The 12,070-nt window shown below is 45.1% G+C and overlaps 1 protein-coding gene across 1 annotated transcript; it reads right to left on the bottom strand.

Moving 5' to 3' along the window:
* Positions 1-5,195: 5,195 nt before the first annotated feature.
* On the bottom strand, positions 5,196-11,516 carry taf3 (TAF3 RNA polymerase II, TATA box binding protein (TBP)-associated facto). The gene is made up of 7 exons (XM_076142205.1): positions 11,140-11,516; positions 10,456-10,698; positions 8,335-10,145; positions 8,165-8,247; positions 7,788-8,058; positions 7,017-7,123; positions 5,196-6,237 (listed from the first exon to the last, which is right to left on the bottom strand). The coding sequence occupies exons 1-7, from the start codon at positions 11,303-11,305 to the stop codon at positions 6,123-6,125; spliced, it is 2,796 nt and encodes a 931-aa protein (XP_075998320.1). The 5' UTR covers positions 11,306-11,516; the 3' UTR covers positions 5,196-6,122.
* Positions 11,517-12,070: the final 554 nt, after the last annotated feature.

The raw sequence follows: 12,070 nt of genomic DNA, 5'->3' as shown, positions 1-12,070 counted from the left end.
TATATCGATGACGGATCAATAAATCTTTAGCATTCAAAAGTGAGGTGGTTAGAATGCAGTTGTTCTTGCAGTCTAGGGACTTGCTTTTCCCCAGGGTCATAGGTCATGTTCCCTTTTGTGCTGGGCTGTGGCTGGGGGAGGGGAGCCGATTTTTCTTTTGTTATTCTGGATTTGCTGGGCGAGGCCTCTACTACACCAAAGGGCTCAGGTGGGGGGCTGGGGGGGTATGGAGCATGGTGTGCCATAGCTGTGAGACGGGGGGGGGCTTAGCCTAATTATCAAACCATTCATTATTGCTTCAGCAGCTGCAATCCAAAACTGTTGTTCCATCGACAGTGTTGAGAAACACCCCCGTTTTTGAAATCCAACTTAATCCTTGTATCTATAGTCATTTCAAGGCAACCTGGCATCAAGAGTGTACTCTAATGAATGCAGTCTAAAAATGGTTTGAATGCATAATGGGATATGTGACCTATTTTGCCATACATGCACACACACAGTATGTAACATGCATTACCATTACGCTTGAGGGGGCTGCTCTCAAATAAGGCAATCTAAATCTCTCTGGAGAATCAGGTTTCATTAAGATGGAGCAAAAATACAATAATGCCATCGCATCTGCAGGATCCACACATTTTCTTTGACTCGATTAGATCTCGTGGGGATTTCACCTGAATAGATATGACATGAAAGAAGCAGAATTCCTGTAAATTGCAACTTGAGCAACTCCTGTTTGCCCTCTGATTTCACTGGATATGTACACACAGGATAGAGCTCTGCAGAGGAGGCAATGCCATCCATCCACCCATATATGTATGTGTGCTGTTTGGTAGGTGTCCACTGCCACTCTCTTATACGAGTGCCCTATTTTTAATCTTTGCACAGAAGAACTGAAACCCAACGGTCCATCCAGTGTTTCCTTTTTGTTCATTCCTAACAAGCTGTACAATGTAAACACAGAACAGCTGCATCCCATTATTTCTGTTTGTACACATTGCCCTGAACTTTTTCGTAGCTCTGCCATGAAATCATCCACAGAATAGGGAGCAACTACAGCACTCCCAAAATGGAGAGGGGGAACTTAATCTCATCATGCTATCAATAGGAAATGAACCATGTCAAGATGAACTCAGCACAGATGACAGCCTGATCTGATCAGTATCTGTGATTTACACAAATTCCTTGAAGGATGTGAATGTTCCTTTTTAAAAAGAGATGATTCATATCTTATGTGGATTTCATTTGATTGACAGTCAGGCCCAGGATGGCTTCAGCAGGATTCTCATCTCATACATCTCCTTTTTTTACTGGCCTTTGTGAAACACCCCCCTGCATGACACGTTCAGATCTCTCTTATTTTGTAGTCCATGTGAGTACCTGAGTACCTCATAGAACTTTGATTGAAGCGGGGGATGTTTAACAACTTGAAAATTCTATTCAAACCCCCCCATCATGTCATCCCAATTAGATCACTTTTGTCTATTATTGGTGAGATTTGTGTGAATGTGGCAAATACAAAATGTGTGGGTTTTTGGTGTCTCAGAAAAAAAGATCACAAAATCATCCCAAGCCAATATTTGCCCTGCCTACATCCTCAGCATGGGAGAACACGACTAACAATACATCCTGTGACAATATGCAGCCCAGACAAAGAGGCATTCCAAATACGGGCTGCTCCACAAAAGACAGCCCAGATTTGAATGAGGGGCCAACCCCAACATACCTCATAGACAAGTCCTCATTCCTGACAGAGACCCCGGCCGCAGAGGGGGGACAGCGCATGCTGTTGGCGTACAAACTCTGCACCAGGGCCAGCTCAGAAGAGTGTTCCAACATCGGTGCGCTGGAAAAATCCACTTGGTGTAATGGACACTTTCTTCTCCTTCCCTCTTTCCTCTGTGTGTTTTTTCTCTCCCTTCCCTCTCACCCGCCCACTCCTTCTCCTTGGTTTAGTGCAGCAGAGCGGCACCCACCCACTTTTGCTGACTGGCGTGGCTGAAATAATCCTCTCTGACAGCTCATCGTGCACTAATGCATTGTGCTGCCTGCAGCACCCCAGTTCACAGGCTGTACAGCTCTGGCCAGAGTACCACTAATTGACACCCATATTAGGGAAACTTGAGTTTGGACATGGATGATTTATTCATACTGTCATGTTGAAGCAAACTAGAGGAAACTTTTGCCTCAAGATCTCCTCCATAGGTCCTGGTTTTGTGTCACAATTCTGTGCATGTACAGCATTTGAATCATGTATCTTCTCCAAATAAAGGCCAAGGCAATGTATACTCGGTTTATTAAGACATGAAATGAGAGATACAGATTGGATATCACTTTTATAGCCATGTTAATAAAGGGATCTTATCGTTAAACATTCTGCACGTTGCTCACAGTACACAGGAACATATTTTTCTACTGCCAGACACGTGCGTGTTTTAGACCTGGCAGTTGATGACAAATATAGAGTGTGACAACCTCATGTCAATATAATACAGGGACACATTGGAGAACACACTCACCTACTTACAGTATCCCAGAGCATAATGTATACACTGTACGCTGCCTTATGTTGATCCAGAGTAGGTATGGCGTTGTGGAGAGGACCATTATTTGCATTTGCACTTACTGGAGGCACATGTCACATGGTAAGTTCAAAGCATATCGGAAAGATACAACAACCCCATTCTATCTGCCTGACCCGCTGATTTGCATTGTGAAAGCAAATTTGCCTGCAGTCACAAGCATTTAGGAGTCCGACATGAGGGCAAACCATTAGAAACAGATAAATGCTATGGAATAATACATTCTTTCATAGCAGTCAGGCTTGCGTCTTGCTGTAATATCACCATCAGACTGACACTTTGAGTGGAACATGCCATTACATCCTTTGCTGAAACCCTGAGGGAAATTAAATCTCGGTCTCAGCCTCCCATAGGTGTTGAGTCCCTTAAGAACAATGTGCCATTAAGAAGGAAAGTCATGAGAAACAGGGTCATGGTAGTGAGAGTTGGGTTTTTGCAGGACCAGAATGAAGACACTCCTCTTCCTCTGATTTACATACAAATCCCTTTCATATCAGCACTGCTCATAGACTCTCTGCTAACATAAATATTTTAAACACTGATGTCGAAATCTTTTTCTTTATTATGTGTAGAGCATAACGAGAAGGTCCGCCTGAACGCTACAATAGATGCTAATGTTCTGTCCAATAACGCCATCCATCTTACATGAAAAGATTCCAGGCTACACGCATGCATGAAATAGATTTGTAATACTGTAACCAAATGTAGCAGAGATGCCTCGAGATAAAACATCCGCTGGAATGAGACAGGAGCCGTTCCTGCTGTCTTCGCGTACGCCTCCGTGAAAGAAGGCTCTCATGTCTTGTCATGTGATGAGTCCAATAACAGCACATGTTTACACGCTGCAGGTGGCCTCTTGCTGATTACTGCATTTCATTGGCTTGTACCTGTACTTGCTCACTGACAATAAAATTTAATCTAATCTAATCTAATCTAATCTAATCTAATTAGTGAAAGCAACAAACAACTCTCCCTTTTTAACACTCGGGTCCTGTGGGAATCACTGCACAAAACAAATACTGTCCGTGTTTTCTCAAACTGAAACTGTCATGGCTCAGAGCACAGTAGCATTTGCATGGGGTTTGTTAAATTGAAGATATAAGGCTGTGCTGCAGAAATCACTTCAGAATGAAAAGGTAAGCAAGGTTGTATTCTGTTTAAGAGGTGACCTAGATGTATCTTGACTAGAGGAATACATTTTAACTATTGAGAAAGGAAGACTTCCTTCTTTGTACGTCAAACAGGCCCGGGGCTCTATATTTACTGGTAGTAGGTTGCACACCCTTGCAGGAAAAATTTATGATCCAACAGATGCAAGCAAGCTTCCACTGTAGGAGACCCGACACCAGTATGTGTGATTGAAGAGGGAGAGAGACAGAAAGGGAGAGAGAAGCCTATAAGCACGGACGGAGTTAGCATTTGATCATTAGACACCCATCATCAGAAGTGCTTGACCGCCTGTAATCGGTTGATTAATCTCACACTCATTCTGTTAAAACAACACTCATTTCTTGAGTGTCTGGATGAGTTTGCTTGCATGATAGCTGACAATATGTACGCCAGGAACTCATGTCTTGCTTATTTTGCATGATCAGACAACACATTACTTCCCCTTTCTTTAGTCACACATCATTTCATCTACTTCCTCTTTGATTTAACCCTATCAGTTGCACCTTTTAGCAGATTTCCGTTGTGGCCATGAAAGGGAGACACCCACGCTCAGAGAGACTCAATCAGAGATGCTTCCATTATTTCACAATACAAGCTCTACCTCCACATTGCCATCCGAGCAGAAGAGATTTAATAGAAGGGAATGAGTCAGACATGTTTTCCATATCTAATCTAAGGTATCTGCCAGTTAAAGCATTGGTCTCATTTACTGCTGCTCTGTCAATTAGCTGAACCCGTTTAAGAGTATTGAGTCATGGAGAAAAAAAAACACCTGCTGGAGTAGATGCAAATCTTTCGCCTATGCAATTGGCATCAAAGTTAGACGAGCTGCCAAACCAGCGTCGTAAAAATTGTAATAGTCGACTGATAACCGAAGGAAAAAACATTTTACTATCTTGCAGTGCATTCTTTCCCTCAAAGGGCAACTCTTAATAACTTAGGAGAGGCTGTAAGATTTATTTAGTCACAATGATCAGTGTTATAAGCTGGTTCATGGAGGACAAACACCTGATTGATGCCTCTACACATGCTCGCAGTATCCACATTCCTCTACCAGGAGGTATCGCTGCCTTTCCTTATATTCATGTTTGGTCGAGTGCAGTCTACTTCACTTCCCCAAAGAGCTGAACTGTGTCATAAGCAGCATGCCAGCGTATGTGCGTGCAGAATGACACCATGTGGTCATTTAGGGAAAGTGCAGAAATAAAAGCTGCTGCTGAGATTGTACAGGAGGAGACATTTTAAGACTTTCATACATATTAACATAATACAAAACACGTCCCTCCAAACTAACTGGGTTCCATAATTTGTCAGATATTCCACACTTTCAAACACTTTACCCCACAGGTCCTAGCGCGAATACGAAGGGTTAAATCCCAGATCTAGGCTCGAATGGATCCAGGACACGGCATTTGAAATGAAACACAAACTTCAACATCTGAAACATGGTTTGTTAAAATAGTTCCAATCTATTTTTTTGCAAGCAAAATGCAAACAAACAGCTCCTGGAAATGAGTGGTGAAAGGAAAGAGAGGTTTGTCTGAGCAGAATACAGATGAATAGAGACATAAGATGCAGAGCTGGCTGACAGGAAATCCACATACATATTTTGATTGTGATTAAATTGATGTCTTAAAGTCTGTGAGCACACAGACTGTTCAGCTTTAATATTCAAATATCAGCAAAATGAATTACAATACAAGCACAGCTACAGTATAACTCCAGGGCAACTCCATATGAAGAAAAATAAAAATACAAACTTTCAATTTAAAAAATGTACAGAAATTACAGAAAATCATTTGAGTTAAAAACCAATATCTGAAAATGGATTTAACAAGTCAGAGTCCTAAGAACAAAATACACTTGGCTTGGAAGTTGGTATTTACACATTTGTACACACTCGACGCCATCGGGTTATGTACATGACATTCGGACGACACTGCAGGGAAATCAGAGAGCAGTTAACCAGAGGTGTGTGTCGTTCCTTTTTGTGGCATCGCTAAGGGAAGAGAGAGATGAAGGCTACAGATGTCAGATGTTCTCCGTCCCTGCCTTGCAACAATATTGAGCTCTGATCTTATACAACCAAAGCCGTCATCCAAGGCTGGAAGTGAAGCCTCCAAGCAGAAACCATTCACGAGTGAAAAGGGAAACCCGCCCAGCCCACATGACAACTGAGGCTGGATATGTGCTGGTTAAAGCCTTTTATATAGTTTTTTTTTTTACCAACTCACAAAGCATCATGGCTGAATTTATTTTAAAAATCAGCCACGAGTTCAACTTTTTTTTATTTATTTTTTATATATTTTACAGCAGTGCCCTGATGGCTTAGAGTCCCAAAAAAGTCCAAAATGTGTGCTTTTTTGCATAGTCTCAATGCAGTTTATGTTTCCTTTTCTTGTGTTTTTTGTCCTTCTTCTTGCTGGAACATTTAACACAAAACCACTGCTGGTCCTCTGGCGGGGCCGTAAGAATCCCGACGCAAGGCCTGAGGAGAGAGAGAGAAGTTAGACCGGGTTAGAGCTGCAAGCTGCTGAGGATGCTACCAGTGGACAGACACTTACACACATCAGGGAAGTAAAGCTGTAAAAGGATGACTAAGTTTGAAATGAGCTTAAATCTATGAAAAGGAGTATCTGGAGGAAACATCTGGACAAACTGTATGGATTTATATTCCAGCCCAAAAGACTTAAAAAAAATAGTGAGATTCACGCTCCTTTGAGTTCAATTATAAAAAAATGAATCAATCAATGCGAGGAATAGATTATCTTTCTATGTGACCTCACGCTCCGGCCCAGCTGTCTGTCTTAGAAAATAAATGATATATGAATGATACATGTATATATAATGATAAATAATAAATGGCAAATGAAATAGAGTGAGTATCAGCGGCTCCTTTGTATTGAAAGGAGCACAGCCTAGACTCTGCATAACCTAAGATAGTTATCAATCAGTCTTAATCAGTGAAATCTGAGGTTTCCGTGTTCTGTGGTTGTTCTTTGTGAAGGCTCTAACAAAATGTCAAAATGTGATTCCTCTCATTTTATAAATTTCTCTAAAAATAAAGCATTGCAGCATTGTTTTATCATATTTGTTGAGGTTGTATAACACTAATTGAACTAAGTCAACATGAATAGGATGCAGTGGAATGTGTGAAGTTTTCAATAAGACAAAAACAAAGGATCTTGTAAAATGCACAACATGGAACAAAAGTGGACCAAGGGGCCAGAAGTGGAAACAAAGAGAAAGAAAGCAGAGTAGTCTTACCAATGATACCAATCATCACAGTCATCACATCCTATCATGGGACTGCCATCATCAGCTTTGTTGCATCCAGGGCAGATCCAGATCTGATTTCCCCATTCGTCTCGAATCTTGTGAAAACATAAAGACAGTACAGAGGGTTACACATACAGAGAGTTGAGTTGACGGAATGCTCGCAATAAACAACACAAATCCTCGGTGAAGGACCACGTGGGGTTTTTTACGGTTTGCTTTGAACCCTGCAGTCTGAGCTCCACTCGTACCGGAACACTTTGAACCCTCGCTAGATCATACACTGACAAGTTTCAAAGTCCTACAAGACACAGAGCGGAATTCTGTCGGCCTGTCCGAGCTCGAACAGTGGGCAAACCGGACAGACATTCTGCGGGTTGTGATGAAACAGTGGGTTTCAATAAATAAAAAATAGCTATACTCGAGTCAGTGAGTCGAGGCTGCACTAAACTTCCTGTCAGTTTAGCCCCGTACTTCAGCTGAAGAGTCTGCACTGAGCAAACCCAGCAGGTTGGCTTTTCTTCGTCTAACTCTCCCTTTGACTCTACTGGTTTGAGTCGAGTTGTTTCCTCAACTGCTTCCACTGTCTCACACTCATGTCTGAATCTTGACTGAGGTGCCGTCGGATTCAGACGGTGGCCTCAAAGCTCTAAGGTGGGATTTTACACACACAAGACAGGTTTGTTTCATTTTGGCATGAAACCGAAGAGAAGCACAGTTCACATGCGGGTCATTTCCTGTCTGAGCTGTCTGAGCGCTTACCACGTAGGTGCTGACGGTCTCTGTCACTACGCTGCGGACGGGCGTTTTGACAGAGGAGGGGGTGGGGAGCATAGAGGCCGGCGAGAGTAATGATGAAGGGGCGGCAGGCGGCGGCAGCGGCGAGGGGGGAGGGGCCAGGCTGGGCACGACCAGCGGGAGGATGGGCGGCGGCGGGGGCGTCCGAGGCCGGTTCCCGGGTCCGGACTTGGCAGCGGGGGTCTTTGGCGTCGGCGTCTTGGCCTCGGCGTTGGAGATGACTTTGCTGATGACTCTGTCGAACGGAGAGACGGGAGGAAGAAAAGCGACGTGTAAACCTCGATTATGGACAAGGACTTTAGTATCCGAGGTCAGCTTCTCATCAGACGGCGAACACTTACATTTTGTCCTGTCCAGCTCCCACTCTGAGCGTCAGTCTGGGGATGACTGGAGACGGCGCGGCTGCTGGCATCTCTACCTTCACCTGGAGACACCACAAGGACACAGTGCAGTAAGTTTTCACACACACACATCAGGCGTACAGAACATCGAGTGCTCACCGCGACCTCACCTTCTCCAGTCGAATCCTCTCCTTCTCTTTCTCCTTTTCCCGTTTTTCCTTCTCCCTCTCCTTCTCTTTCCTCTTCTCCTCCTTCTCCCTCTCCTTCTCTTTGACCTTCTCCCGCTCCTTCTCCTTCTCCTTGTCCTTCTTTTTCTTCTTCTCCTTCTTGTCCTTCTTCTTGTCCTTCTCCTTGCCCTTCACCTCTTTCTCCTGCAGGATGGGGGCGAGGGAGGGCAGCATGGGAGGAATGCGCAGGCAGGCAGAGGGGCTGAACAGGGGCGGGATTTCACCCAGGGCAAAGGGGGCCAGGGACTGCTTCTGCCTGTCCTCCTTGCCCTTGTCTTTGCCCTTGTCCCGCTTGTCCTTGTCCTTCTTGCTTTTTTCCTTGTCCTTCTTCTTGTCTTTATGTTTCTCCTTCTCCTTTTTGGGCCCGTCTCCGTCTCTACACTTGATTTTAAGGGAGCCTTCCGGCAGGGTGAAGTCTTGCAGGCTGAAGAGCTCGTCGTCTTTCACGCTGAAGTCCTTCCAGGGCAACTTCCCGTCCTTGGAAAAATCTTTGTTCTTATCCCTGTTTTTGTCTTTATTCTTCTCTTTAACCTTGCTCTTGTCCTTGTCTCTGTCTTTGTCTTTGGGCTTGTCTTTCTCCTTCTTCTTCATCTTCGTTTTCAGCTCTTTCTTTAACTTTTTCTTGACGTCCACCACCGACACCGCCTTGCTCTTCTCCTCAAACAACTTGAGCAGCGGTTCGGGAGTCGGCGGCGAGGCCGAGCCCGAGGACACGTACAGACCTTGGCTTTGCAGAGGGCCGGACGGGGGCCCCTGGTTGACCTTGCGGATGACCTCGTTGATCGAATCATCCATAGTCCAGTTTCCTTGGCCTATATTCAGGTGAAGTGGCGTCGACGTGTTCTTGATGGAGTGGTTGGCCCCGATCAGCAGTTTGGGCGTAGACGGTTCCATGATAGTCAGTCTCCTTGGGCTGGACAACCCGTTGCTGTCCGAATCAGAGCCCGAAGAAAAAGCAAAGGGGTCGGGCTCCCGCTCGGCACAAGCCCGAGCAATCACGGCGTCGATAGCGTCGTCAATGGCTGTGTTATCGAGCTCTAGTTTCATGAAAGGGCCCTCAGCCAGCGCCCGCTCCTCCACACTCTGGTGTGTGTGGATGTTCTCTTTGCCCATTTTCTCACTCATTGCCGAAACGGGCAACTTATGCAGTCCATCTGCTTTGCTCTGAGGTTGGGATGCTTTGGCCGAAGCCACCTTCGGGCTCTTCGGGCTTTTAGGACTCTTGGTCCTGCCTGGGGATTTCTTCCTTTCCTTCGATGATTTTGGAGAACGGATGGGACTCCCGCCCACAGGAATAGGAATGACCCCTTTAGGGGATTTAGTCCGTGGTCTGCCAGGAGATGAGACCTTCAGCTTTCTTGATGGCGTGCCGTGGGACTTGTGATCGGTGTGTTTGGGAACTACCGGCAGCGGTCTGAAGGAGGACTGGGCTCCGGATGGTGCTTCAGGCGACAGAGGGACCAGACTGTCGTGAGACGGAAGCATGCCCGGGGGGACACGTTGCGGGTTGAGAGAGGTAAGGGGCTCCCTGGGCTCAACCCCCCATTCTGGGCTGAGGCCAGGGTACAGGCGCGGTCTCTTGGACGTAGGCATCATCCCCACAGCTGCATCTGGACTGTCCAGATACCTCTTCAGCGGGTGGTTCTCATCGTTGACCTCGTCGTCCTCCATTTGCTCGTCGTCCTCTTCCAGCGCCACCTGCATAGCTTCAGCTGAGGTGCCCATGTCAGCCAGGACCTCTTCCTCCTCCTCTTCTATATAGACAAGGAGACAAAGGGGTTCTTTTCAGTTTTCAGGAATTTCACAAAGTTTTTTCCATATAGATAGATAGACAGATGGATAGATAGATAGAAAGATAACTTTGTATATCATTTTATTTATTACAGGCCTATTAAAGCAAATAATACATTTGTGCACAGTTATACAGACACACATAACTACGTGCAACCTTGCACACACACACAAACACAAACAAACACACATAAGACTTTCACAAGTAAACCCTCAACCTGGTGGACACACACACACACACACACACACACACACACAGGTTTATAAACTGACCTTCTTGTAAGGAGACCAGGGGCGGCAAGTATTCTGGAATGTAATCCTTCCTTTCTTCTGCATCTCTGGCTCCAGGTTGAGGGAACTGCATGACATTGTTTTTACTAACAGGAAAGAGCGGCGTTTGATGGGCGAAGGCCACGGGTTCCAGGTTGTGGACGTAGTCCTCCAGCTCGCTCAGGCTCACCCCCAGCTGTCTGAAGGCTTGGCTGACATCATCCAGTACAGGATCTGTCCTTCCATCTGCAACAGTGTGTGTCACAACGAGACATTAAACCTCTGCACACACTCCATGCTTGTTATTCATGACACAACTGAACAGCTATACACTTTATTAGTCTTGGATTTGGATAACAAGTCACCCTGGCTGACATCTGGGCGAGCAAATCAACGCTAAATCAAATGCTCAACAGGTTTTAAAGCGATCGAGTTCAACGTAAAACAGCGGATAAAGTAATAAAACAAGTAATGCACAAAACAGTCTACTGGTGGTGCGTTTACAGCAGCGCACAATGATCGAATTCACAATAACAACACATGGAATCTGCCCAGATATCGCTCCAGCTACTGTACTTTTGACAAACAGTCTTAGCTAGGGGGCGCCATGTTCATAACGGTGAACAACAACAACGTGAATGCACTTCTGGTAAATTAGTTGAAGTAAGGTAATCGGGGACTACTTACAGAGCTCAGAGTAGCGATGGCAGACTCGGGCCAGCTGTTGTATATAGCGATGCAGCACATCGGACAGCAGATCGCAGGCGGTGAGCTGTACGGCATCCCAGCCCAGCGCCTGGCAGATCTGCGCCACCGAAACACGCAGCAGCGAGCGGGCATAGCTCTCGCACATCTCTCTGACTTGTTACGGTCTTAGTCCTGTTCAATTCCTTTGCCAAAACATGATCCCGGACTTCATGTTTCACGAAATCCGCGAGGGGAGAGAGAAAACCCCGGTAAAGTGATTAAATATGGACATCTACTTCAGTAAATATATTGGCGCTTTTGCCAGAGTCGCCATCTTGATTCCATCGAGAGACCCATCCCCGAAACCTCTACTGCGCATGCGCTGCATTGTGTCTCTGCCTACGACGCTCTGCTGTATTCAAGAGCGTCATTTCCTTTGTGACTGACTTTGCGCAGGAAAAGAAAAACTAAGTTTTACAATTTCCATTGTTAATTGAATCATTGTCCTTCCGTATCTACTCTACTCTACAACCACAGCATAACGAAACGCGAAAAAATTATAATAGATAAATATATATTAGAATATACACATTTATTTAAATACCTGTGTGTGATGATAAGAAAATGGAATACATAGATTAACAACCCATTGTTGTAACTTTCTTCAGACACTGCCTACTGCTGGTGAAACAGCTTTCATGTCAGGCCCTATAACCAGATTACTACACTGAATTGATGAATACTGATGATTCTTGAACTGTTCTGATTACAGGGCCGTTACAGTTTTTGACCCTTGACCTCTCACTCTCCCACTGATATGCCATTGAGAAGAACTGGGGTAGTGTAGTTTTTCTTCTTTGGGTAGATAAAACTATTTCGATCACAAAATAACCTCACTATGAAGTGAGGGGACTGTGAAGTGATAGGGATC

The sequence above is a fragment of the Genypterus blacodes genome, unplaced genomic scaffold, assembly GCF_046128005.1.
Source record: "Genypterus blacodes isolate CSIRO-AG114 ecotype Tasmania unplaced genomic scaffold, CSIRO-AGI_Gbla_v1 ptg000021l_1, whole genome shotgun sequence".
NCBI classification, from domain to species: Eukaryota; Metazoa; Chordata; class Actinopteri; order Ophidiiformes; family Ophidiidae; genus Genypterus; species Genypterus blacodes.
This window is presented reverse-complemented; position numbering and strand designations above follow the sequence as displayed.